The 27192-nt window shown below is 46.0% G+C and overlaps 2 protein-coding genes across 5 annotated transcripts in view; one reads left to right on the forward strand and one right to left on the reverse strand.

Moving 5' to 3' along the window:
- Positions 1 to 589: 589 nt before the first annotated feature.
- Mepce (methylphosphate capping enzyme) lies at positions 590 to 5348 on the reverse strand. The gene is made up of 4 exons (XM_052754100.1): positions 3345 to 5348; positions 1965 to 2183; positions 1287 to 1413; positions 590 to 1175 (listed from the first exon to the last, which is right to left on the reverse strand). Exons 1-4 carry the CDS (start codon positions 4932 to 4934, stop codon positions 1123 to 1125), a joined length of 1989 nt encoding a protein of 662 aa, XP_052610060.1. The 5' UTR covers positions 4935 to 5348; the 3' UTR covers positions 590 to 1122.
- A 323-nt stretch (positions 5349 to 5671) lies between these two features.
- Positions 5672 to 27192, forward strand: part of Zcwpw1 (zinc finger CW-type and PWWP domain containing 1) — a 33864-nt gene continuing 12343 nt past the window's right edge. The window contains exons 1-7 of one of the 4 annotated variants that reach the window (XM_052754102.1): positions 5672 to 6829; positions 13420 to 13476; positions 14721 to 14950; positions 16504 to 16654; positions 17912 to 17999; positions 18392 to 18549; positions 19075 to 19185. In XM_052754102.1, the coding sequence (XP_052610062.1) occupies positions 13449 to 13476; positions 14721 to 14950; positions 16504 to 16654; positions 17912 to 17999; positions 18392 to 18549; positions 19075 to 19185 (766 nt within the window). In that variant the 5' untranslated portion in view covers positions 5672 to 6829; positions 13420 to 13448. Of the gene's footprint in view, positions 6830 to 13419; positions 13477 to 14720; positions 14951 to 16503; positions 16655 to 17911; positions 18000 to 18391; positions 18550 to 19071; positions 19186 to 27192 lie in introns of all 4 variants that reach the window. The other 3 variants (XM_052754101.1, XM_052754103.1, XM_052754104.1) reach the window with 3 other exon arrangements.

Raw genomic sequence — 27192 nt, forward strand, 5'->3', positions numbered from 1 at the left:
GGACTCAAGCTACATACCAAAATTTGCATTACCCCTCCCCCTCTCCCCTTTCCTGGGTAGTGTTTAAGGACCAGGCTGTAGGCAAGTCAGTAAGGATGTTTTCTTAGTTGATTGATGAGGATAGGGCCTTGGCCCATTGTGGGAGGGGCAATCCCTGGGCTGGTGGTCCTGTGGTTCATAAGAAAGGCTAAGCAAGCTATGAGGAGCAAGTCAGTAAGCAGCACCCTTCCATGGCATCAGCTCCTGCCTTCAGGTCCCTGCCCTCCCCTACTTGAGTTCCTGTCCTGACTTCCTTTGAGGATGAACTGAGATGTCAGATCTTTGCTCATGGTTGTTTCATCACAGCAGTAGTAACCCTAACTAAGACAGGTACTAACAGTCTTCCACCCACGAGATACTGTCTCACCATGCAGCCCACCCAGGCTGGCCTCAAACCTCAAGAGATCAGCCTGTTTATTTCCTCCCAAGTCCTGGGATAAAGGGCCAGTGTGCAACAACCAGCAAAACCCAGCCTCCTGAGACTCTGGGATGGGCAGACCACATATTCCTACTAAGAGGTACCATCCCACTAGAAAGTGCCAGACACAGGTGCAGGGGCCACTGCCCTAGTTATCAAGTTTATTGTGCTGTTCTCACATTCCAAACCTAGCTCCCTCTCCCACCGGGGGACAGCAGAAGGAAGGATTTTCACAGTACCTGTGTGTCTCCTTACCAAACTTCCCCTCTAACACCCTTAGTCCATACATGGTCCACTTAAGTGCAGCTAGGAACAAAGGCCGAGAAGCGGGAATCTCCTTTGGAGAACAGGAGGAAGGGCCTAGAGAATTGGACATTCTCCCTTCCCATGCCCTAGGAGGACAGTCAGCAAACAGTCCATGCCATCCAGCCCAGCAGGCTGGGAGAGGAAGCTGATGTAATTCCAGCACAGCTGGGCTTACTCAAGTGCCGGAGGTGTCAGGGAGAAAACTTGGGAGAAGCAACTTAAGAAAAGCTCTCTTTACAGATCCAAGAAAGGAAACTTTTTGGAGTTAGACAGGAAAGACCTTGGGATAATTTCCTCTTCCCCCAGGTCCTCAGGAGCAGCAAGGGCAGCCTCTTCACACCTTCTGTTCAGAAGGCCACTTAGTGGCTGGGGGAACGGGCCTTGTGGAACAAGTACACAGGACGCTGGAAGCCTAAAAAGAGCACACAGAAGATAGGTGGGTAGGACCTTGAGATTCTCCACGGGGCCAGCACCCTCTCAACCAGGACCCATTCCTCCCAGTGACAAAGCAAGCCACTCTTACCTCTGGAGGTGTTACTCGGTGTGGCCACAAGCTCATAGCTGGAGAAGCCCACCTCTGGAGATGTCAGGTAGGAACTGAACTGTTCTGGCTTCAGCTGGATTCGAAAGTAGTTCTTATAGATTGTTTCCTGGAGAAACAGGGGAGGGGGGTCACTTCAGCTCACCATCCCTTCCCCTGGCCAAGAATGACAGACACCGTTTTCTCTTTGCTCACAAAGTCTGAGCTGGTATGGTGGTACAAGCCAGTCATCTCAGGTACTTAGAAGGCTGAAGCAGGAGGATGAAGAGTTCAAGATCAGCCTGCACTATGGAGCCAGTTCAGGCTAGCAGCTTAGCCAGTCTCGAAATAAAAAGGGCTGACTAGGTGGTTGGTGGCGTATGCCTTTGATAGCCCAGAACTCAGGAGGCAGAGGCAGGTGGATCTCTGTGAGTTCCAGGCCAGCCTGGTCTACAAATCGAGTTCTAGGACAGCCAGGACTGTTACACAGAGAAACCCTGTCTTGAAAAAACCAAATAAATAAATAAAAATAAATGGGGGAGGGGGGAAACACCCAAAACAAACAGGCTGGGGCTATAGCTCACTGGTAGGACACCTTCCCTGCCATTTGTGAAGTCTGGAGTTTAGTCCCCAGTGAAATAAAAAGATGATTATCCCCATCTCTACAGAAACCCAACTCACCGTCAGAGACTTTCTCCTGCAGTAGGAGGACCATGGTTGGGGCTCCAGAACCAGAATGCCCCCAGGGCGCAGATGGCGGTAGATCCGGCGGAACATGCGCTTCAGCCCCTCGTCACCCCAGTTCAGGTGCACCCACTTGGTGAGGCTGAGGCAGAGCACCACATCATACTCAGGTCTTTGGGCATCCACCAGCTCATCTCGGTCCAGGACATAGTTACCCTGAGGGCCAGAAGAGGGGAAAGAGGTCAGAAAGAGGGTTGAGAAACGCCACTGGCCCCACAACCACCTGCAGACTCTGAGACCAAGTCCTACACACAACCTCACTCGGCCCTGGGTGGCCTTCTCGGAGGCTCCTCCCGATAGATATTTCGGCCTCATGTTCTCTCTTCTCCCTTTCCTGCCTCTGCTTCCTCCCGTGCTAAACCAAACAAACCTAAACGGGAGCCTGTGCAGATGTAAACTGAACTAATTATCTGAGGGACAACTGGAGAATACTGGAATGCTCCCGAGGCCCCAGCCTGTGCCTACCCCAGCCCAGGGGACCTCATATACAAAGGCAGTGGTTCTAAAGACCAAGGCCCTTCCATATAGGCTCTTCCCATTAGGTCTGGTAACGTTTCAGGCCTATTCTTTCTCCAATGAAATGAAAAACGTTAGGAAACCTTTGGAAGGTAATTTCATCACCACTCCCCGAAGACATTTTTTCAGGCTAAGCCATGGGCAAACATTCCTCTGGATGGCCTAACAACTGCTCAGTGGACGAAGCTGGTGGAGAGGGGACATATGCTCTATCAGGCTGGGAACTCTCTCCTCACTGCCCCTCTCCTGCTATTCAGAGGCAGCACGGAGAAGACAGAAAGCCAAGCCTATTGGGTTCCTGACCAGTAACTTCAACAGTCTGTGCTGTATCCAGGGAAACGAAAAGAAGCTGATGCAAACATGGTCCCTATCAAAGGCCCCAAACTACACATACTGGAGTGCCACCAGTCTCCCCCTCCCCCAGGAGATTTGAGGGCAAAGTTCCATCTGGGCAGAGCAGTAGAGGTTACCCCCAAGGGAAGGTGGATTGTCTGGATTATAGTCCCCACTGGAAGCAGGACAAGTCAGCCCCCATATCAGGGACGAGAACCTTGTAGTCATGAGAAAAGACCAAATGTTAGAGCCTGAAGGTAGAGATCCCACTTTTCAGGTTACAGGAGCAGAGACAACACACCCAGTAGAGATTCTCTGGCCAATCCAGACTGTTCTCTCCAGATGTTCTTGTAAGGAGGAACAGATGCAGGGATACACCTCTAGGTCATGACCTTCCCCCCAACACATTCCTATTTAATCTCATCTTCACACTTGGACCCTATTCCAAGAGCCTCTGGACTCTCTTACCGTGACGAAGACGACATTGTTGGGGAAGACAGATGTGTCTGCTCCATCCAAGGGCACTTGGGGTGCAGCGATGGGACCCCGGCTGGCTGTCAGTGAGGCTGGGAAGCAGCTCCTTTTTCGGACAGTGGTAGTCCCTTCCTCCCCCTCTGTCCCTGGGTCACCCTCAGAAGTCTGGGCTTGGAGACGAAGCTCCTCAGATAGGTAGTGTCGGATATTTTGGCGGGCAGAGTGGATAAGCCGTGGATCAATGTCCAGCCCCACCATACGGGCAGGGCCCCACTTGCAGGCAATACTTAGGGTCAGATGGCCAACATTGCAGCCCAGATCTAGGACGTCCCGGCCTTGAAACCACTCGGGCTTCAATACCCGAAGGCGCACGTCCTCGCAGGAAGGATTGCGATAGCCATAGTACTTGCAGTAGTTCCCATACTGGAACTTTCGCTGTTGCTTTTTGAAGCCAGTGGCAGGTAGTGGGTGGTGATGACGGCCTCCCCCACTCCCTCTGCCCTTTTCCTTGGAACCCTGGCTTCCACCCCTAGCCCCTGCCTCCGACTTGCTGGAAGTCCTGCGACGTTTGCGATGTCGGGAGGAGGAAGATGAAGGTGCAGAGGTAACTGAGGCAGCCGGAGGGGCAGAAAGGGAGCCTGAGGAGCCCTGAAGGGCAGAGGGAAGGGGAGACACAACCTCATCCCTGCAGTTGATGGCTGTGTTGAGTTCATAAGGTTGAGGGGCATCTCGGCTCTGGCCCCTGTGCTGCTGCGTGGCACCCTCCCCATGGAGTGAGGGGGTGAGAGGGTCAGTGGGCAGCACGGCGTGGCTATCGTTCCCTCCAGATGCCTGCTGCTGCTGCTGCTGGTGGTGCGGTCCCCGGTGTCTATGGCGCTTGCGACCAATCTTGAGTGGCGAGGCAAGAACTACATGGGCCTCATCAGTGCAAGTGTTGAGACTGAGCGGGTCAGTGATATCTTTGGGGATGAGGATCTCCACAGGGTCTCGCCCCTTGGCCGGAAGTGGGGATGACTTTGGGGTCTCCGCATTGAGCGCTCGACTTACTTCCTCATCCAGGAGGCTATTCAGGTTCAGTGGATCAAATATATTGCCCCCCAGAAGAAAATTGGAGGGTAACACTGAGTCGCAGTCCGAGTTCACCCGCCGGCGCCTCTTGAAGGCCGGATGCTTGAAGCCTCCACCGCTCCCTCCCCCTACGTTACAGCTATTTCTTCTTTTGCCCCCGCCACCCCCGGGGGGTCGGTGGGGCTGGTAGCCATTGCGAGGTCGAGGAGGGGCCGGGGGACCCAGGTCCGTCCCGCCCCCTCCCCGGCGCTCCTCCCCCACGTCCGCAGGAGCAGTGGCTCGCCCGTGGGGCTCCCCGTGCGCCTGTGCCTGGGGGCCGCCCCCTCCGCTGGCTGCGGCCCCGGCCGAGTGCGCGCGTGGGCCCGGCCCGCGTTCCGTCCCGTCGCGGAGCTCCCCGGAGGCAGCCTCCCGGTGCGATCGCACCTCGGGGCCGCCCCCTCCGCCCGACTCATCTTTGAGCGGCGGCGGCGGGGCCGGCACCAGAAAGGGCTCCTTCTCCGCCGCCATCTCGATCATCTCCTCGCCCCGTTTAATTTCCCCTTCCCAAGCGAAGGTACCGAGAAGAGATCAAGGGGGAAGCCCCCTGCAACCCTTCCTAAGACCGCCTCCCTCCCTCCCCTTCCCCGAGTGCGCGCGCAGCTCCGCCTCGCGCCCAAGCGCCTCCACCTCCCGCCCGCGACACACCAAGCGCGCCCCACTCGCCCGCGAGACCAAAACAAGATGCCCGCGAGACCGGGACAAGCCGAGGGAGCCACTGCGCGTGCGCCGCCACCCTCGTCGCCGCCGCCACTACCACTCCGCCGCGAGCGCGCACGACGGGCGCGCGTTCCGCTCGCCCAGCAGCCACGCATGCGCACCCCGCCACCACCCGGGCTGCGCGCGCATCGGGAGTGCGACCCAACTTAACGGCTCCGAGAGTTTAAATACAGCCCCCCTCCCCTCGCTGAGAGCCTCCCCCTCCCCCAGCCCGAGACGCCCACCGCCCCACACGGACACCCGACTTCCCTTCGCCGCTAAGTCCAAGCCCTACTGATATCCTTTGTCTCTGCCGTGCGATCCCACCCACCGTAGGCGGGGAACGGGAGCTGGTGTGAAAAGGTCTCCTTGACACCCGACCCTTGTTCCTGAGGAATGGGTCTCCGTGGTCTCCGCCCGGCTCTAAACCCAACAACCTCCCTGCCCCGCCTCCTTCCTCCCCCATCCCCGCCCCTCCTCGAGGGCGCCTGCGCACAATCCTTTCGGGCTTGCGCGGGTAGAAGGAGCGACACGTGCTGGCGGTGACGCCCCGCCCCTTCAGCCCTGGGGGCGGGGAGCGTGACGTCGCTTCCTCGGGTTAGGTACACGCAGCGTGCGTCAGCACGATTCCAAGGGGTGTGCGCGTTTCCCAGCGAAAGGGGCGGGGCGTGGATTATTCATGAGATCTTCCCTCTTCCTTCCGCCCATCTAATTAGAATTAGGGGGACTTAATGGGAGTCGTAGGGGGAGAAGGATAAAGTAGGCGAGGAATCAAGCACGCTGCCTCAAGAACTGTTATCAATAAAACGCAATACATCATTTGAGATAGTTTCTGAATTGAAAACAATTAAAAAAGAGCACTAAAACATCCGACGGGGTCCAAGTTCCTCTTCCCCTGAGGAGGCCCAGCCGTTCTCGCGACCCTCCTCCTTTCCCCAACTGCGAACACCTAGAGAACCACGCCTTCCCCCCGCCCTACACCTACGTCTGGACTCGGACGCCTCCGCCAAAGTGCGGCGCCTGCGTATCAGTCCCCAGTGGCGTTGTCAGCGCCAGCGCCATCGCGGGTGTTGATCCTGCAGCACTGAAGCTGCAGCTCTGCTCCACTTTACACACGAGCGAGTGTGGGCGGGAAAGGGTAACGACTCGCTTTCCCCCCTGCTCCGGTCAGTGGGGAGCACTGATTCCAGTCCCCAGAGTGATGGCTGGCCGAGGTTCCCTGCCAACAGACTGTCAGAGCACTCTAGAGGCAGGAGTGGAGCTCAAGATGGTCTCAAACAAAATATAAAAGCGTGAGGGGGACGAAAAGATAAGGGTTATAGCATGAAAACAGGAAGGAGAAGGCGATTTGAAGCAGAGATACGAGAACGAAGTGCCTCAGGCGCTCCGCTGTCTATCGGAAAAAAAACCGGCACCCGCGAGGATTATGGGACTTGTAGTTTCACCAGGCCTTAGTTTGGAAGATGGCGGTATAACTCTAGCCGCGCAAACGCAAAGCGGCTTCCAGGTGCGCATGCGCACCACCTCTGAGCGCACGCCGCTGGGGGGCGGAGTTTGTCCGCGTCCTCGCGCCTCCTCTTGGTGGCGGGAAAAGTAGGTCGAGGTGGAAAGGCTGTGCGGAATGGCTGCGACAGCGTAGGCTGCGCCTCGTCTTTAGGTCCTCGTCGCCCCGGAAGGTAGTTGGCTTTTATCCAGCTGCAGAGGAAGGTGTTAGGTGCGGGGAGTCCTGGTCCCTGTCGGCTGAGGAGAAATTTTCTCCTCAGCGCCACAGCCGCCCCTACGCCTCTGCCCTCGGAGTCGCTCATTCAAATCACTCGCAACAAAAGTAACCGAGTATCGTGGCGGGAAATGAGGCCGAGCGGGAGCCGAGGGGAAGAGGCGGTCAGGGTGGGGGAATAGCAAAGCGCTGCTTGACGCTTTGGGGGAGGCGAGGGTGGTTGGACTGCGTGGGACCCCGTTTTTAATGGCTGGCCCAGAGAGAGCTGGTGAAGAAAGAAGACCAGTGAAAGTTTTTATTTTGGGGTTTTCTCCGTGGGGGCGGGTATTTAAGCCCCGCATCTTTTTTTTCCAGACAGGGTTTCTCTGTGTAGCCCTGGCTGTCCTGGAATTCATTCTGTAGCCCAGGCTGGCCTCGAACTCCAGAGATCCGCCTGCCTCTGCCTCTGGGATTACAGGTGAGCCCCGCCGCCCAGGCAGTGGCGCCGCATCGTGGTAGCTTGTAAGCCGAAAGGGGGCGCTCCGTGAAGGCGGAGGACACGTGCTCCTTGCAGTGAGGACATCCCCGAGGGCTAGCCTGAGGTTCTGGGACAGGGTCAGGGACGGACACGAATGGAGGCTGTCCCGAGACTGATGTCAAGAATAGAAATAACGTCAGCTGTGGCGAAAGAAAGTGTTTTGCTCACAAGTGACCACATCCTCGCCCCCTCCCTCCCCTTCCGCAGACAAGGTTTCTCTGTGTAGCCCTGCCTGTCCTGGAACTCACTCTGTAGACCAGGCTGGCCTCGAACTCACAGAGATCCGCCTGCCTCTGCTTCCTGAGTGCTGGGATTAAAGGCGTGCGCCACCACTGCCCGGCTTCTTCCCCCCCCTTCCCCGAAATAATACACTTTACCATGGATTTGATTTGTAAATTTCTATGGAAAGTTTAATTTGGTTAATTACTTCTGAAAGTAAGTCAAGGCAGATACTCCTAGTCTTTCTTTTCTTGTTAAATGTTTAAAAGGTTTGCCGAGCTTGTATGCGTGCTCACAAAGGGAACTTAAAAAAAGGTTATGAGAATAAGCAGGAATGCATAGGCTGTTGGACATTTATGTCAAAAGGCCAGTAACTCCATCTTTTTTTTTTTTTTTTTTTGTGGTTTTTCGAGACAGGGTTTCTCTGTGTGGTTTTTGGTGCCTGTCCTGGATCCCACTCTGTAGCCCAGGCTGGCCTCGAACTCACAGAGATCTGCCTGGCTCTGCCTCCCGAGTGTTGGGATTAAAGGCGTGCGCCACTGCTGCTGGGAATTAACTCCATCTTAAAGGAAATGAAAATTTTTATCTTGAAGTTTTATTACTGTTTATTTGTTGTGTGGGGTGTGTTTGTGTGTTCGTGTGTGCACATGTCATAGAGCATGTGGAGGCCAGAGGACAACCTGTTTCCCCACCACCACCACCATGTGGGTTCTGGGATCAATCTCAGGTCATTAGGCTTGGCAGCAAGCACTCCTGCCCACCAAGCCATCTCCCCAGCATTTATTGATTTGTGTATTTATTATTTAATTATTTTCAGAGACAGGGTCTTGTCTCGAAGTCACTTGTAGCCCAGACTGGACTCAGAGTTGCAGCAAACGACTTCATCAGTCTCTTAAGTGCTGGGATTACAGCCTCCAGCCACTGACTGTCTTAAATGAGATTTTCCCTGTATATACGTGTTCTGCCTGCACACCAGGAGAGGGCACCAGATCTAGACAGTTGTGAGTTACTGGGAATTGAACTCAGGACCTCTGGAAGAGCAGCCAGTGCTCTTAACCTCTGAGCCATCTCTACAGCCTTAAATGAGATTTTTTAAATTTTTAGGTTTTTAAATTTAAAGGTTTTTCCTTTTTCTTTTTTTGGCAGGGATTTTCTGTAGGTCTCAAACTAGAACTCACCCTCCTGCCTCACCCCTAGAGCTGGAATTCAGACATGACTCACTATCCCAGCTTAAAGGAGGTTAAAATTAGTCCTTTTTAACAGCGGAGTCTTGCAATATAGCCCTCAAATTTGAATTCTAAATCCTGCCTTAACCTCATGAGTGCTGGTATTAAATAGAGTCTTTTTGAATTTTAGAAACTCTTGGAATTTATGATAATAGACAATACTGAAGGATTTGCTTTTCCTTAAGGAATGGAGAATCAATATAAAGAGGGAATAATTGCATATTCAGGAGGGGGACATCATAAGGTGCATAATTAATGCTTTTTGACAAATATTGGCAGCACTAAATTAAAATATATTTGTAAACATATTTTTAAGTTTATGAGTATATGTTATTTATAATAATGGTTTCATTATGATAAATTTGCCATGTGTATATTTCGATCATATCCACCCCAACTAACCTCCAACTACCTCTCTTATTTCCATCTTACCAGTGGCTTCACCTTGAAAATGTTTCTCTCCTCAGCAACTAGTGCTGCCTTCGGATCTTTGTAGAGGGGTGGGGTCTTATGAGTCCCCTCCTTGCTTTTTTTTGTTCACTGAGGTATGGTCTTGTGTAGCCCATGCTGGCCTTGAATTTCTCATCCTGATTAGAGGTTTGTGTCATCATGCTCAACATACCAGATTTGGTCTCTTATACTCTTAAAATCTGTGGAGAAATCCAAGAAGGTTATTTTATTTTATAAGTAAGTATGTGTGTGTAAACCATATATGTATGAATGCCTGAATAGGCTGGAAGAGGGTGCCAGATCCCCGGGAGCTGTGATTATAGGCAGTTGTGAGCCACCCAACATGGATGTTGAGACCTGAACTTGGGTTCTCTGGAAGAGCAACAAGCATCTGCCCTTATCCTCAGAACTGTCTTTCCAGCTGGGATTGTCTATCTTTTTTTTTTTTTTTTTTTTTTTTAAATTTCCCTCCCTCTCTCCTTTTCCTATGAGAGAAAAGAGAAATTAAAACCTCAAATGGAGACTGGGGAGATAACTCAGCAAGTAAATACCTACCTTACAAGTAGAGGATCCCTGACGTGGTGGTGTGGGTCTGTGACCTCAGCACTGGGAGGTGGCACAGTTGGATCCTGGGGGCTTGTTGACCAACCAGTCTCTCTGAAATGGCAAGCTCCAGGTTCACTGAGAGACCCTGCCTCAGAAATATAAAGTGGAAAATGATGAAAGACTTCATATCATCAGCTCCGCCTTCACACTCTCACAAGTGCAAGTTGATATTTTGCGTATTTATTAACTAGTTTTTTCCTCTCTCTGGACCAGTTTCTTAATATTTGTTATTGTAGAAGAAGCAAATTCATCTCAAACAGGGAGCAGCAGCTTGACTTATCAGAAAGTAACTTCCTGGATTTCTCTTATCTATTAATTGGGGTAGAATTGTTGAAAATAATATTCATCTCATTCCATCTTCAGATTAAGTGGAGCTGTTTACTATACATTACTGCTTATAGAGTTGCTACATCTTATTAATGTAATAGTGCAATAATGCTCCATAACTTTTTTCTTTTTTATGAAAAAATTAATTAGATCTATTCATTTCCTTTGTGAGCATTTTATCTGAATGTTATGTATGTACACCATTTGTGTGCTTTGGTGTCTGCCAAGGTCAGAAAAGGGCATCTGAGCCCCTGAATTGGAGTTACAGATGGTTGTTAACCACTGTGTGGGGGCTGGGAATTGAACCTCAGTCCTCTGCAAGATCAACAAATGCTCTTAACTGCTGAGCTATCTCTCCACCCCTCCTCTCTCTTCCCCTCCCCTCCCCTCCTCTCTCCTCTTCTCTTCTCCCCTCCCCTCCTATTCCTTCTCATCCTCGTCATCCTCCTCCTCCTTCTCTTCTCCCCCCCCCCCTGTGTGTGGTGTGTGTGTGTGTGTGTGTGTGTGTGTGTGTGTGTGTGTGTGTGTGTGTGTGAGAGAGAGAGAGAGAGAGAGAGAGAGGGAGAGAGAGAGAGAGAGAGAGGTGGGGGGACAAGGTCATACTCTGTAGCCCTGGTTGGCTTGGAACTCATACCATGCTTTTCTGGAACTCACAGAGACCTGCCCACTACTGCCTTCCAAGTGCTAGAATAAAAGTATGTGCCACCATACCTAGTTCATCTGTAATTTTTTTTTTGAGACAGAATTTCTCTGTGTAGCCCTGGCTATCCTGGAACTCACTCTGTAGCCAGACTGGCCCAAAATTCAGAGATGTGCCCACCTTTGCCTCCTGAGTGCTGGGATTAAAGGCGTGCATCAATCCCTGCTGTAATTCATAATTTGTATTTTTTTCTCTGAGGGCAATGACTGCAGAGGCCAGAAGAGGGCCCCATTTTCTGGAGCTGGAGTAACAGGCAACTGTGAGCTACCTGATGTGGAAGAGCTACAAGCATTCTTAATCACTTGAGTCATCTCTCCAGCCCTATGATCTATAATTCTCCCTAGTTAGTTGGAGCTCCGGAAACATATTAGTCTGCAGCTCTGTATAGTTTTAAATAAGTTGTTTTTTCGTTTTGTTTTATTTTGAGGCCTGATTTCACTGTGTAGCCGTCTGTCCCAGAACTCACTTTGTAGACCTGGCTGCCCCCTAACTCACAGAGATCCACCTGCCTCTACTTCACAAAATAAGGTTTTGAAGCTAAATATTCTTTTTTTTTTTTTTTTTTTTTTTTTTTGGTTTTTTGAGACAGGGTTTCTCTGTGTAGCTTTGCGCATTTCCTGGAACTCACTTGGTAGCCCAGGCTGGCCTCGAACTCACAGAGATCCGCCTGGCTCTGCCTCCCGATGCTGGGATTAAAGGCGTGCGCCACCACCGCCCGGCGAAGCTAAATATTCTAAAGTTTGCAGTTTGTGAAGAGCATTCTTTTTTTTTTTAAAGAGTATTCTTTTATGTATTTAAACAATTCAGTTTTTGAATTTGTGTGTGTGTGCTCGCGCAAATGCATCAGAGTAGAGTATAGTGGCTAGCTTCATACACACACCTTGCATCTACCTAAAACTGCTCCTCAGAGACATTTTGATCAGTTCTTTGTGTTTTCTCGAGCTGGTTTATGAATATAACCGGTTATGTAAGCGTGCATTTTAAATAGCCAAATGTCACATCAAGTTCACACATTTTCACTCTGCCTTTTCTCTTTTTACAGGGATTTCTCATGATCTGCTTTGAAATTATGGAGTTGAGAGAAGAAATATTTGTCATATGTGGCCAAATTAATACTCATTTTGCAACCTTTTATTCAATTGTTTTTAGCTTGTATTCAGGATTATAGTTAGGGAAAAAAAGAGATCAAATTATTGTTTCTCCCCCCAGTTTCCACTTGCCTTTTTTTTTTAAATGGAGCAAATGTATGTGGGGACTAACAATGATGAATTAAGATGGAAACAGTATGAAAATATGCTCCTTACTATAGAAGAAAAGTAATTGCTTCAGAACAGCACGCCTGAATTATTCATATGTGTGTGTGCACATACAGATACATGAAAAGGAGCGGGGGAAAACGCCAGAGGATAATTTAAAAACACTTTACATTTAGCTTAATGTGGCCAGTGCCTTCTGAACTCATCTTGTGATTTAACGGAAGGCACCTTATACCTTGGGGTCTATCTCGTAGATTTGCTGTGAGAGTTAAATGCGATGATGCGTAAATGGTAAAGAAGAACATAGTCTATGCTCAATATGTGTCAGTGACTAGGAAGAACAAAACATTGACTTAGTGTAGGACAACTGAGAGTCCATTCCTGAGGATGAACTGTGATGGTCAAAGATATTTTCATTGCTAGGTTTTAGTGTAGAAGAGTAAGATAGAAGATGCTAAGTTCTAAGGGGACTCTTGCTGGTTGTCACATGTTTCAGAGCTATAATCAGTAGAATCCAGTATTCTGAGAATTTTTTTTTGGCTTGAATGTTGAAATAACAGAAAAACAAAGGTTTTTCTTTCTTTTGCATAGGGACCTCTGAATTAGGTTGGAGAATTGCCAAGTTATCTGTGTCCTAAGTATTTGGGGGAACTTTGTGAAGAGAGTCACCTTTCACTCCCAGCACTGACCATGCCCTACTACCACTACTCCAATACTACCTCTGCTTCCATCACTGCTGCTACTGTGTCCATCTAGTTAAGTGCCTGCCTTATATCAGGCATTCAAAATACTGAGGCCTGTGTCTCAGACCTGTAATCCTAGTTATTTTGTTGAGTGAGGCAGGAGGGTTACAAGTTCAAAGCTTGCCTGGGTTACAGAGTGAGTTCAAAGCCTCCAAAAGAATTCAAGGCCAGCCTTAGCACCTTACGGAGACCCTGTGTCAAATAAAAAAGGGCTGGGACTATAGCTCAGTGGTGAAGTGTTTGCCTGGCCAGCATGTACAAAGGCCTAAGTTTAATATCCAGTACTGAATAAACATAAAACCAAGCATTGTTGCTTATCTTCAAAGCTGCAGCAATCTGAATGCCCAGGCACAAAATCAGTACTGATGTAGGGTAGGAATGGAGTGAAGAAGGTGGAAGTATTGTCCTGGGTCCCAGACAAAGAAATCTAATCCCAGAAGACGGAAAAAAAAAAAAAGGAAGTTTAAATGATGTCTAACCAAAGTATAATAATTTCTTCTAACAGAGGCAAGGAAAGTGTAGTTTCTGAACTGGATGATGGCAACATTACAGAATTATGAAGGTGAGCCAAGGATGAGAGGTGTTCGCTTCATACATTTCTCTCTCGTTTTCCTTCCATTCATCCTTTCCTTCAAAGAGGAATTCTAGACCCATGTTATCTGTTCAGTTTGTTCAAATTGCCATTTTCCTAGTTGCATTAAGCAAAATAAATATGACTTAGAAACAGTCCTGTGGGGCTGGAGAGATGGCTCAGAGGTTAAGAGCATTGGCTGCTCTTCCAGAGGTCCTGAGTTCAATTCCCAGCAACCACATGGTGGCTCACAACCACCTGTAATGAGATCTGGTGCCCTCTTCTGGCCTGCAGTCACATATGCTGTACACATAATAATAATAATAATAAAAAAAAAAAAAAAAAAAAAAGAAACAGTCCTGCTTGGGACCAGAGAGATGGCTTAGTGTTAAGAGCACTGCTGCTCTTCCAGAGGACTCAGAGGTGGTTCCCAGCACCCACATCAGACAGTTACAGCTGCCTGTAACTCCAGCTCCAGGGGACTGGATGCCCTTTGGCCTCCATGGGCACCCACATGCCAAAGTTCACACACATTCACATAAATTAACAAAAATGAATAAATCTTTAAAAAAAACAGCCATGCTCAAAGAATGTATGAATTTACAGGGAGAAAAATGCATTTAAGTATTTATAATATGAAGTTAAATACGCTGAATGCCATGAGAGAAGTACAAAGTGTTATAGATGCCCAGAAGAAATAGATTATCACTTATACCTGGTGGGATCAGTATGCTTTTCATAGAGGAGATGGCATCAGACTAGGCCTTGGGAATTTTATTGTGTTTTGTTTAGTTCAGAGACATTCCTGTGTGCATTTTGATCAGTTAAAATTAAAAATAGATAAAAAAGATTAAGCTTTGAGTCATTTCTAAATGCTCAATAGTTTTTTTTAAAGCTTATTCTCACGAAGTTAAAATGAGCCTATTTTTAAAAAAATCAGTTCACACTTGAATAATTCACCTTCCTACATGCTTGTATTAATCATTTTGAATTAATGGTACAAAACTTGGAGTATGTTAGAACCAACTGATCTTGTCAAATTACAAATTTCGGGGTCTCACTCTCAGCTGCTTAAAGATAATCTCAGGGCTAGGGGGATGGGGTGTGCAGGGAGGGACTGAGAGATGTGGATTTGTTGAAAGCTCCTTCCATCGAATTCTGACTTGACTACTCCATGGGCAGTGTTTGGCCATCTCTGTTGACATGAGTTTCCTAAATTTTATTTGATCCTTCAGAATCTGAAAAAGGGACAAAGAAAACCTTTGCTCCACCTACACAAAAAACACATAACATGAAACCCCAGCCTAAGTCATGGAAGGAGGAAACCCTGGGGACCAGTTCTCCAGAGGCCGAGGCCAAGCCAAGCCGCCTGAAAGCCAGCTCAAAGAAGAGGGAGCATGGTCCAAGTGGGGGCCAGGAGAAAAAGCGAAAGGCTCAAGACAAACTGGCTGAGAAGAAAGGAAAGGTACGTGTCACACGCCAGTGGGACAGTCCCTCCTGCTCTGTTTCCTGGATAAGCCAGATAAACAGAATCCTTTTGTGTTGGGGGGGGTGTTACTGAGGAATGATCCCTAGACCCCATGCATGGTAGGCAAGCATCGTACTACTGAGCTATTTTTTCATTCCCAGGGGCTTTTAGCCCCGGCTGGCCTGGAACTTCTTATGTAGACCAGGCTAGACTCAAACTCACAGAAATCTGCTTATCTCCGCCTCCTAACTGCTGGGATAGAAGGTGTGCACCACCACACCTGTGTTGTTTTTAATTTTGAGATGGGGTCTTTCTCTGTTTCCCAGGCTGCTCTTGGAATTGCAGCCCTTTCACTGCCACTTCCTTCCTGAATACCTGGGGTTGTGGGCTTGTTCTGCCATTGTTTATCTCATTTTCTTTTCTTTTTGGCTATTTGTTTGTTTGTTGTATTTTGTTTTTCAAGACAGGGTTTCTCTGTGTAGCCCTGGCTGTTCTAAAACTCCCTCTGTAGACCAGGCTGGCCTCGATCTCAGAGATCCACCTGCCTCTGCCTCCTGAGTGCTGGGATTAAAGGTGTGCACCACCACTGTCTGGCCTTCATCTTATAAAAAAACACTTGGTTTTGAGACAGGGTCTTGTAGCCAATCCTGGCTTGGATCTTGTTTTGTAGCCCCAGGCTGGCCTGGAACCAATGGTAATTCTCCTGTCTCACCTTCCCAAGTGTTGAAATTAAGATGTAAGCCATTATACACAGCTTTTTCAATATTTATCTTTTTTAAAGATTTGTTTGGGTTGGGGATTTAGCTCAGTGGTAGAGTGCTTGCCTAGCAAGTGCAAGGCCCTGGGTTCGGTCCTCAGCTCCATAAAAAAGAAAAAAGAAAAAAGAAAAAAGAAAAAAGACTTGTTTATTTATTATGTATACAGTGTTCTTCCTACTTGGTGCCAGAAGAGGGCACCAAAATCAAATTATAGATGGTTGTGAATCACCATGTAATTGCTGGTAATTGAACTCAGGACCTCTGGAAGAGCAGCTAGTGCTCTTAACCTCTGAGCCATCTCCTGTTTTTTCAATATTATTCATTAAAAAATTCATTTTTTTATTCATTAAAAAAATTTCCAGTTTCTTCTGAAAGAAGCCAATATGTTTTTAGTTTTTTTTGAGATGGAGTCTCATGTAGCTCAAGGTGGCTATGAACTTGCCATGTAGCCAAGGCTGGCCTTGAATTCCTGATTCTTCTGCCTCTGTCTCCCTAGTGTTGAGATTACAGATGTGTGCCACCATGCTGCATTGTCAAACATGTTTTGATGAAAGTGTTTAGCTAGAAATAATGGGACAAGGTGGGATAAAGACTCGAGCAGAAATTCGAGGAGATGCTGAAGAGTTTCCTTTTCACCAGCTCTCTTGTCCCCAGGAGATCTGGGTAGTTTGTTGATGCCGTTGACTTGATACCTATGGTTGTTTTAATCTGCTGCTCTATGTAAACAAGGCTTCCCTGACTGGTCAGAGGTGAGAAACTGAAAAGACAAGCAATTTTCCTTCCTTTCCCCAGTCTCTGCAGGAAAAACCAACTCTTACCAACGCAGAATTTGAGGAGATTTTCCAGAGTGTACTGCAGAAATCCCTGCAGGAGTGCTTGGGTATGGCCTGGTGTGAAGAGAAAAGGCTTCCTTCCATTAGGCAGAGTGGCCGTCATCCTAGGGGTAATATAAGTCGACAGCTTCTTTCTTTCCTGCCTTCCTGAGAAAATCTTAAATGATACTTGAAATATTTAATTTCAATAATGTGATTTCAATTAATGTCAATAGGCCTGTGCTAAATCATGTAAGAGAAAGGTGAAAGAAAACTCTTTTGGAAAAGTAGGTGATACAGATCCACATGGCCTCACCTGAGTTTTCCAAATGCAATTTTAATTTACTCATATATGTTTGCAATCTACTTAGAAAAGATAGTTTCCCCAGATTTGGAGAATGTACTTTATGTGCATGTATATTTAAATTACATTTTATTATTTATTTTTTAGTGTGTGTGTGAGTGAGCATGCATGCCTTTGGTTTGTGTGTACAGGTGAGAGGAGAGCTTGTAGGCATAGCTTCTCTCTTTGTACTATGTGGGTCCTGGGGATTGAGCTGGGGTTATCAGGCTTGGTGGCAAGTGCCCCTACCTGCTGAGCCATCTTGCTGGCCCATATCTGTAATACTGGTTTGATTCTTTTTAGGGATTTGGTTTTTATTACTATTTATTTAATGTCTCTGTGTTTAAGTATATGCACAAGTTTGTATGTGTCTGTGCTAACGTATATAGATGCACGTATGGATGCATGTGTCAGCTCGTGTGGATTGAGGCAGGAAGTCAACCTTAGTTGTCGTTTTTCAGGCTCTACCTTGTTTTTGAGACAGTGTCATCACTAGCCTGGGGCCCAGCCAATTCCTCTAGTCTAGGCTGCTAGGAATCTTAGGAATCTGCCTGTCCCAGTCTCCTCAGTGCTGGGATTACAAGTGCATGCCACCACACTTGATTTGTTTTGATTTTCATGAGTTAAGAGGATTGAACTCAGGTCCTCATACTTGTAAGGCAAACACTTTATCAGCTGAACTATTTCCCCAGCCCTTGGTTTGTTTTTTAGAATAAAAAGTGCTGTCGTATAGGAGTTTGAGGAAAAATAAGATAATTTTATTGTATACATGTACTATATTTTATTACATGGCCGCCCTGGAATGAGGCTGATCAATATGGAAAGGCTTGCAGAAAGATAAGGATTTTAGTTTCTCTTGAATTTTAATGATTTCAAGTTCTATCCTGTGACAAAATACCAAAGGTAGACTCTTCTAAGCACAGAGGTAAGATATGTGAATGGAATGCTGTGGTTGAGAAATACTAGAGCATTTGTTTTCCTTTGTGTCTTCTCTGCTTGTAATGCTTTGTTTTGGAAGGGTTGGGGTCTGGCCTTAATTTTGCAGAGACTTCCTGTGCCCAACCCATAATACCTACCAAATCAGACAGAGAACCAGGAATTGCTCCTTCAGCAGATAATGAAAATGCTGATGGGTAAGTTTATCCCAGAGGGACAAGTTGAACACAGGGTGGAGGTGACATGGGTAAACTGTGACCCGTCTTCCAGTCTGTCTATTTAGTCATCTATTATACTTACATTGATTTCTCTTGGCTCAGGAAAGATGCCTGTTAGAGTTAGGAAGGAAACAGGCAAGGAGTTGGATAAAATGACCTCAGGAGACCTTAGGAGGCCTGGGAAGTTGTATGTGTCTTTTGGGAATTGAACCCAGTTCCTAGTGCATGCTAAGTATGTGCTGGACCACTGAGTTACATCTCCCTATTCAAGTCTAGAATTCCTGTTTCCTTTTAACCCCTGGACTCTTTCAAAGGATTGGCATTGCAAGTGTCTCTCTGAAAGTTTTTTATTTGAACAATATCATTCTCAGGGAGAAGGTAATAGTATCTGATACTCCAGAGATTGCATCTTCTCTGGAAGAGGAAGTGAGCTCTGAGACAAGGATATCTAAGCCAGGCCAGCCAGTTACTGAACCCTCTAAGAAGAAATTCAACAGACTTTTTTCAAGCAAAAGAAAGAAGAAAGCTGGTAAGTATCATCATATGGACTCTAAAAAAGATTTTCTATTTATGTGTATGTATGCGTGTCTGTGTGAGTGTATACCATGTGTATGTGGGTATGTATAGAAACCAGAAGAGGGTGTTGGATCCCCTGCAGCTGGAGTTACAGGTGGTTGTAAGTTGCCCAAAGTGGGGCCTAGAGCCAAACTAGGATCCTCTCTCTAGCTCCCAGACACCCTTTTTACATTTAAATAATATTATTTATTATCAGTGGCGGGCATGCACATACCGTGGTGTATGTGTGGAGGTCAGAGAACAATTTTTGCGAGTCAGTTCTCTCCTTCCACTGTGGCTTCTGGGGATGGCCATCTTGCCTGCCCAAGTCAGTTGTCCTTGAAACCTGGTTCAAATACTTATTCAAGAAATTAGAGGATGGGATAGTGTTAGGCTAAGATTTTTCTGCCCCAGGCTTAGAACTTTCTGGTGATCCTGTCACTATTTTTTATTGCCTACAGAGATCCTGTCACAATGTCTTGTTTTATTTTCCCAGAAGATGAGAAAATCCAAGATGGACATGAGTGCAGTCTGAAAGACAAACAGAAGACAATGATTCAGGATCATTCTCAGATCCGGGGCCAGCAGAAAGAAGAGGAAGGTGGTTTTGGTGAGCTCAGCTGAGTGTGGAAAAACTTGGGCTGAAAGTTCGAGATGGGGGAGATATGCAGTGACTAGGATGCTAAGGAAACCACAGATAATATCTCTTTCACAGCTGCTTCTGAGAGGACATGGGAAGAGGGAGAAAGAGACAGATTTCATCTGTTTGGTTACTTATTCACACAGTCTACACTCTGTGCCTGGTACTTTAGATGGTGTCCAGGAAGAAAACTAAGGTGTGGCCAAAAAAGCGAATAGAACAGTTAGGAGAGGGTGATGTAACAACGTCAGGCAAGGAGAGAATTTTATGAAAGAGAGAGCACCCAGCCATGTCAGATGCAACCCCAGAGAAGTCAGGATGAGGATTTAGACATGTTCAAGTACATCACAATTAGTAGCTATCAGGGTTTCGGTTGTGGCTGCTGTATGAGTTGAGCAAGGTGACTGGCAGGCTATAGTTGGTTAAGAATTGGCACTAAGATGACTTAGTTGTTAAAATGCTTGCCATGCAAGCGTGAGGACCTGTGACAGATCACTAGCACCCACATAAAAAGCACCCACATAATGGCACACTCCTGTAGTCCTTGTCCTGGAGAGGTGAGACAGGAGAGTCCCTGGGGCTCACTGGCCAGACAGTCAAGGTGCAGTGAGAGACCATCTCAAATTTTTGTTTTTTCTATTTTATTTTTTCGAGACAGGGTTTCTCTGTGTAGCCCTGGCTGTCCTGGAACTCGCTCTGTAGACCAGGTTGACATCAGACTCAGAGATCTGCCTGCCTCTGCCTCTTGAGTACTGGGATTAAAGGTGTGTGCCACCATGCCCAGCTCCAAAACTTTTTTCAAAGGTGGAGAAGCCATTAAAAAAAGACATTCAATGTTGACCTTTATCATCTACATGCATGTGTACACATGTATACATGTATACACACATAAACACTCCCCACCCCCACCATTAATTTAGATGTGAAAAGTAAGAGGGGGAAAATGGTCGATAAAAGGGAGTGAAGTGAAAATTATAGTATGGTTTTTCTTTTTATAATTACCTTTTTTTTTTTTGAGACTGTGTTTCATGTAGTCCAGGTTAGCCTTGAATTTACCGTGTAGTTGAGGATGACCTTGAATTCCTGATCCTTCTGCCTCTCCCTCCCAAGGGCTAGATTACAGGCATGTGCTGCCTTTATTGTATGTGTAACTTTATTGTAAAGGAGAGGGTTAGGAGGTAGCTCAATGGTAGAGCAGTTTCCTAGCTTGTACAAACACCTGGGCATGCCTTTCAACACCATCACAATGAAAAGTGGAAACACAACACAACAGTAGTAACATGGGCAAATAAAAGCAATGCCCCAATGGAAGCGGGCAGTTGAACATATTTATATGCCAAAGGATAGTTATTTATAGAGGGAGGGATGAAGAGATAGGACTGGGAAGAGCCAGAGAATTTATTCTTCATCTGAAGGCTGAAGTCTTTGATGGAATGAAGGTTAGGATGGATGAGGTAGGAACTCATTTCTTTCTTCTGTTTTTTGGTTTGAGATTGAACCCAAGGCCTTTTATATGCTAACCACGAAGTCTGCCACTGAATCACTTTGCTAACTTACTATTTTCATAGTAGTTCTTAGTGACTTATATGATGTGTCTGATATAGGTGCAAGAAATGATGAACAAGGGCCAAGGAGATGGATCAGTTGATAAAATGTTTTCCACAAGTATGAAGGTTTGCGTTCAAATCCCCAGAGCTCACATAGAATTGGATGCAATAGCACACACATGTAAACACAGGGAGATAGGAGGTGGAGACAGGAGAATCTTTGCAAGCTTAATAGTCACTTATCCTGGCATATACAGAAAGCAAAAAAAAAAAAAAAAAAAGAAAGAAAAATGAAGGTGACGTTGTCTTCTGATCTCCACACACATGCTGTAGATGTACATGGCCTGTATTTACATACATGCCACAGCATGCTTGTACCTACATTCACACACACACATAGATAAAACAAAATATCAAAGAAAAATGATGAACTGGGCTGGGTGTGGTGGCACACACCTTTAATCTCAGCACTCAGAAGGCAGAGGCAGGCAGATCTCTGTGAATTTGAGGTCAGCCTGGTCTACAAAGTGAGTTCTAGGACAGCCAGGGCTACACAGAGAGAGAAATCATATCTCAAAACAAAACAAAACAAAACAGAAAACAAAATGATGAAGCAAACAACCTCCCCCCTAAAACAAAAAGAGATGATGAACTAATCTGATAACCCTTCCTTCATAGAAATTACAATTTAATGTGTCAGATAGATAATAGATGTATCAAATAATGATGATATGACCTTGAGAAATTAGGTATAAGAAATAAAATAGATCACTCAATGTATCAGTAAGTTTAAAAAATAAAAAAAATAGGTAATAATTTGGAAGAAAACAGACTTAGACACATTAAAAAAAAATCGAGCTGGATGTGGTGGCCCATGTCTTTAGTCTTAGCACTCAGGAGGCAGAGGCAGGCAGATCTCTGTGAGTTGGGGGCCAGCCTGGTCTATGTAGTGAGCTCCAGATCAGCCAAAGATACATATTGAGATCATGTCTCAAACAACAACCTAGAATGGTAAGTATAAGGACCAGTGAAATAAAAATTCAGCTAGTGTCTGATAATGTGCATATATGTACATAGTTTAAATTTTTCTTTGCGTGTATGTGAGCATATATATATGTATTCATGTTGTGTTTGTCCATGTTTGTGCAAGTACATGCACATTCATATGTGTGTGTAGGCCAGAGGCAACCTCAGCTGTTGGTCCTCAGGAACTATCTGTCATTTGTTTTTGAGACGGGCTCTCATTAGCTTAGGTTGGCAGGCCAGTGAGCCCTAGGAATCCACCGGTCCCCATCTCCCCAGTGCTGATTACAAGTATTTGCCCCTGTTCCAATAATTAAAAAAACCTTTTAAGTTAGTTTAATTTATTTGTGTGTGTTTGTGTACATGTACATGTACATGTTCCTGACATGTGTGGAGGTCCCAGACAACTTGCAAGAGTTGGTTCTCTCTTTCTACCATATGGGACTCAGGGATCAACTTAGATCATCAGGCTTGGTGGCAGGTTCCCTTAACCGCTGAGCTGTCTCATCAGCCTGTGCTCATCTTCTTTTCACATGGGTTCTGGAGATTGAACTCAGGACTTGTAATGAAAAGTACTTTACTGACTGAGTCATCTCTTCATCCATACATTTACATAACTTTTTATCGTAAAAGCGTACATTGGTTTATATATTCTTGGAGAGACACACTCTGGAAAGACTGCAAGCACCAGCTTGGTAGTAAGCCTGGACTTAATACAATTACATGATAAAGGAGGAGCTGGAAGTGTGATCTCTCGATCAGCTTGTTTAGGGCTTAATCACCCAAAGGGAAGATCTAATTAGATTATTTCTCAAAAGGAGAACTAAGAAGTTTGTCAATGAATCACTTTTTTTCTGTTTTTTTTTTCTAGTTGCCAAGGAGAGGAGAGCTCTCCTGGTATAGGATGTAGAAAGGGACTGACTATCATAAATACAATCTGTAATAAATGTGGTGAGGAAAAACAACATCATGTCATGAAAGGAAACAGTGGAGCCCTAAGTAAGGTTAGGCCAGCCAGTGAGTACATTCCTATGGAGACTGTTTCAGCTAAAACCTGAAAACTAACTAGAAGTTATCTAAGTGGAGGGTAGGAGGAAGTTTTAGGTACGATAAGATAATTTGGTATATTCTGAGTATCTGTGTTCTGTGATCAGGGGAGGAGGCACAGGGAGCGGCTTCAGAAACATGGAAAGAGATAGGCAATAACTCAATAAATAAAAACAAAATTGTACCAGGCTTTTTCTTTTGGGCTACCAACTAGTTCCCAAATCATTGACACAGAAGCTTATTATTAGTTTTGAAAGCTCAGCCTACCTTAGGCTCATTTCTGGCTAGCTCTTTTAACTTGAATTAACCTGTTTCTCTTTATCTATCTTTTGCCTCGGGGCTTTTTACTTTCTTTTTGTATATCTTACTTTCACTGCTTCTCATGTTTTCTGGCTGGCGGTTGCCTGTCTGGCTTTGGGTAACTCCCTCGTTCTCTCCTCCTCCTTCTCTTGTTCTGCCTTTCTCTCTTGAGCCTAGATTCCTCTTCTTATTAATTCTCTCTACTCACCAGTCCTGCCTATCCTTTCTCCTGCCTAGCTATTCGTCTTTCAGCTCTTTATGAGACCAATCATGTGCCTTAGGCAGGCAAGGTGAAACAAATGCAACACATCTTTACATAATTAAACACACATCCTTACATTGTTAAACAAATGCAGCATAAACAAAAGTAACACACCTCTACACAGTTAAAGTAATGTTTTGCAGCATAAACAAATGTAACACATCTTTACCTAGTTAAAATAATATTCCACAACAGAGATAGACGGTAACTCAATAAAAGAAAATACCATAGACAAGAGAGATGGTTCATCACTTACAGACGACCTGAGTGTGATTCTCACCACCTAGGTCAGGTGGCTCACGACCACCCATAATTCTAGCTGTAGGGGATTTGATGCCCTCTTCTGGCCTCCATGGGCACATGCACTCATGTGCAAACATACAGATACATATATGTACCCAGATGTATAAATATAAATAAAATATTTGAAAGGCGAATACCATATAGTGAGAATTTCATCCCAAGGGCAGTGAGAAGCCATTGGTGGGTTGTATCCAGATGAACAACATCTTCAAATTAATGTTTGAAAATGGTCTTCATTAGAGAATGGAGTGTGGAGGAGGACAAGTCTATTAATAACCGAGTGCTATTATCAGGATGTGTAGTGGCAGCTTGGACTAGGATGATGAAAGCAGAGATAGAAGTGTGTGGTTTTATAATATTTTAGAGATAAAATCATAAGAACTAGGTAATGATTAGTAATTGGTAGCCTATGAGAGAGGAAATTATCAAAAAAGATTGGTCTCTGGCATAATCATTTACGTGACAGGAAATGGAAATGGGGTAGAAGAAGACGGTGTGGGAGATGATTAAATATTCTGGTTTTGGTGCATAAAGTTTGAGCTCCATATGAGACGTCTAAATAGAGTAGGACGGGGAGAGTAGCTCATCAATAGAGCTTGTGCTCAGCATGTATGTGGTCCTGGGCTCAGTCCTCAGCACCACAAAAGTTATCAGTACAGTACAGCATTACCATACGATATACTACCATACAGGCGTCAAAGAGCAAAGTCACTTAATTCATAACAGAAGCCAAAAGTGTACAACTGTGTATCATCATGTATGAAAAATGGATTTAAAAACCGTAGGGCTGGGCGAGCTGGGCTTAGGGGACAGTGTGGTGTGAGGAGAGAAAACCTTTGGCTGAGCTTTGGAACCCTGAGTTTTTGAGACTGGATGGAGAACAGAAAGAACTGAGCAAAGGGAAGAGACGGAAACTGCCAGGAAGCTGAGAGGACACAGGGGATGAGGTATCACAGAGGACAGATAGCTAGCCTTTCAGGAAGGAGCCATCAACCAGAATGCTCTGGACATGTGCTGGTTACATCAGTCTCCATTGTCATGCAGCCGCATACTCGCACATGGTGAGCAGCAAGCAGATCTTTTTGTTCCCCCTCTCTCATTTTGTATTAGTTCTTTGAGAATTTTAATAATATTTTTTTATATCATATTCACTCTTCCCTCAACACCTCTCAGATCCACCCCACTTCCCTACCCACACAACCTTTTGTTCTGTCTCTTTCTCAACTTGTCAAGTACAAAGAGCTGCCCCACCCTCTTGGGTGTGCGGCTTTCCACTGGGGTGTAGACAGTTTTCTTTAAGATCGAGGCTCTCTTTTCTAGTTTTGCTGGGTCACCTCCATAAATACCAAACTATTAGGGGCAATTGTATTGGTAATTGTTTTTATTTGCTTGCTTAGTTTTTGCTTTGTTTTGTTTTAAGAGACAGGATCTCTTGTAGCCCAGGCTGGCCTTGGACTCCCGATCCCCCTGCCTCCTAAGTTCTGGGATGACAGCCCTGAGCTACTGCACCAAGTTAGTGAGGTGCTAGTGATAGGACCCAGGGCTTCATATATGCTAGGCAAACACTCCACTGATTAAGCTTCACCCCAGCCCCAGCAGCTGTCATTTCTAACTAACATATCATTCCCAATTAGTATTTTTTTTATCTTGTTTTAAATTTTATTTTATGTGTGTGGGTATTTTGCTTGCATGTATGTCTGTGCACTGTGTGCATGCTTGGTGCCTGCAGAGACCAAAAGAGGTCAACTCCTTTTGAACTGTAGTTATAACTGATTGTGAGCCACCATATGGGTGCTGGGACTTGATCCCAGACCCTCTGGAAAAACAAGTGCTGGTAACCACTGAGCCATTTCTCCAGACCTCAGTATTTTATTTTTAGATGAAGTACTTAAGAAATGATCCATACATAGTATAATGATGTTTTGAAAGGACCCAAGTGTAAGTCTGAGCCATGATTCCAGTGGGATGAGATTAGACATGGGTGAGGTATATCCCTGCGTTTGAAGATGTTTTAAGTAAAATTTGACAGTGGGTAAAAATTTAACACAGTAAACTTACAGGCAAAACATTGTTTGATGATATCAAATCTTTTTTGTTTGTTTGTATGTACATGTGTAAGTGCATGTGCATATGTGTATATGGTGTGTGTGTGTGTGTGTGTGTGTGTGTGTGTGTGTGTGTGTGCGTGCGCGTGCGCGCGCACATGTGTACTAGAGATCAACCTTAGGTGTCTTCCTCAGTTACACTGTTTTCTATTCTGAGATGAGGTCTCTCACTGAACCTGCACGTCACTGATTCAGCTAGGCTGGCTGGCCAATGAACTCCAGGGATCCTGCTTTTATCTTCCTAGCACTGGGATCAAAGGTGTGCACTGCTGTGCCTAGATTTCACATGGATGCTGGAGATCAAACTCAGGTCCTCATGCTCTTGGAGTGGATGGGATAGCCTGGAGGGCTGCAGGCCGAGCTAAAGTGAGAGTTGCAGGACTCTGAGCAGCTGAGGTGGGGAGGACAGGGCACGCTGTCAGAGGATGTTTGGACATGTGACTTTCTGACTTGACTGGGTCATGCAAGAGTGGGAGTAGGTTACTGAGGAGGTGTATGGAAAAGGGCCAAGAAATGAAGATGGGGTGCTCCTGGGGTATTCCTGTGATGTGATTGTCATCTGAACTGAAGGCTTGAAGTGGAGAGGTAAAGACTGAGTAGGATGCCACCATCTTTTCGAGACAGTAGGGCAAGATAGTGCCTAATGGAGGGCACCTCAGAGAAAGGGTTTCTGCAGGAGGGAGAGGCTTAGTAGCAGTGGAAATAAAGAAGTTTGCCCTACTTTCTGCCTCGAGAGATGTGGGGACTGTGAGAAGAAACAGACTCCACTTAGAGATCTGAGGTAGTGGTTGAGTGGGGGCAGTGTCATTAGCATCCAGGTCTCAAAATGAAGATGGGGGTGATGGAGATGGCTTGGTCAGTAAAGTGCTTGATGAGCAAGTGTGAGGACCTGAGTCTGGGCCTTTGTTAAAACCCACATGAAAGAGCTAGGTGCAGTGATGTGTGCCTCTAGGCCCAGTGCACAGGGAGCAGGGGCCGGAAGAATCAGGGAGCTCCAGGTTCAGAGAGATCCCGCCTTAAAAAGTAAAGTGAAGGGGGCTAGAGAGATGTCTTAGTGGCTTTTGTAGAGGACCTGAGTCCAATTCACAGCACCCAGGTCAGGTGACTCACAACTGACGTTAACTTCATCTCCAGAGGATCCAATGGCTATGACTTTCTCCATGAGCACTGCACTCCACTCACACACTCCTACATACACATAACTAAAAATAAAAATAAACTCTTACCAGGCATGGTGGTGCATGCTTTTAATCTGGGCACTTGGGAGGCAGAGGCAGAGGCAGACGTAACTCTGAGTTTGAGGGCAGCCAGCTACACAGTGAAACCTTGCCTCAAAAAAAACCCCACAAAAACAAACAAACAAACAAAAAAACAAACACAAAACAATAAA

This window comes from Peromyscus californicus, unplaced genomic scaffold (assembly GCF_007827085.1).
Source record: "Peromyscus californicus insignis strain IS unplaced genomic scaffold, ASM782708v3 Scaffold_2__1_contigs__length_46816999, whole genome shotgun sequence".
Taxonomy (NCBI): domain Eukaryota; kingdom Metazoa; phylum Chordata; class Mammalia; order Rodentia; family Cricetidae; genus Peromyscus; species Peromyscus californicus.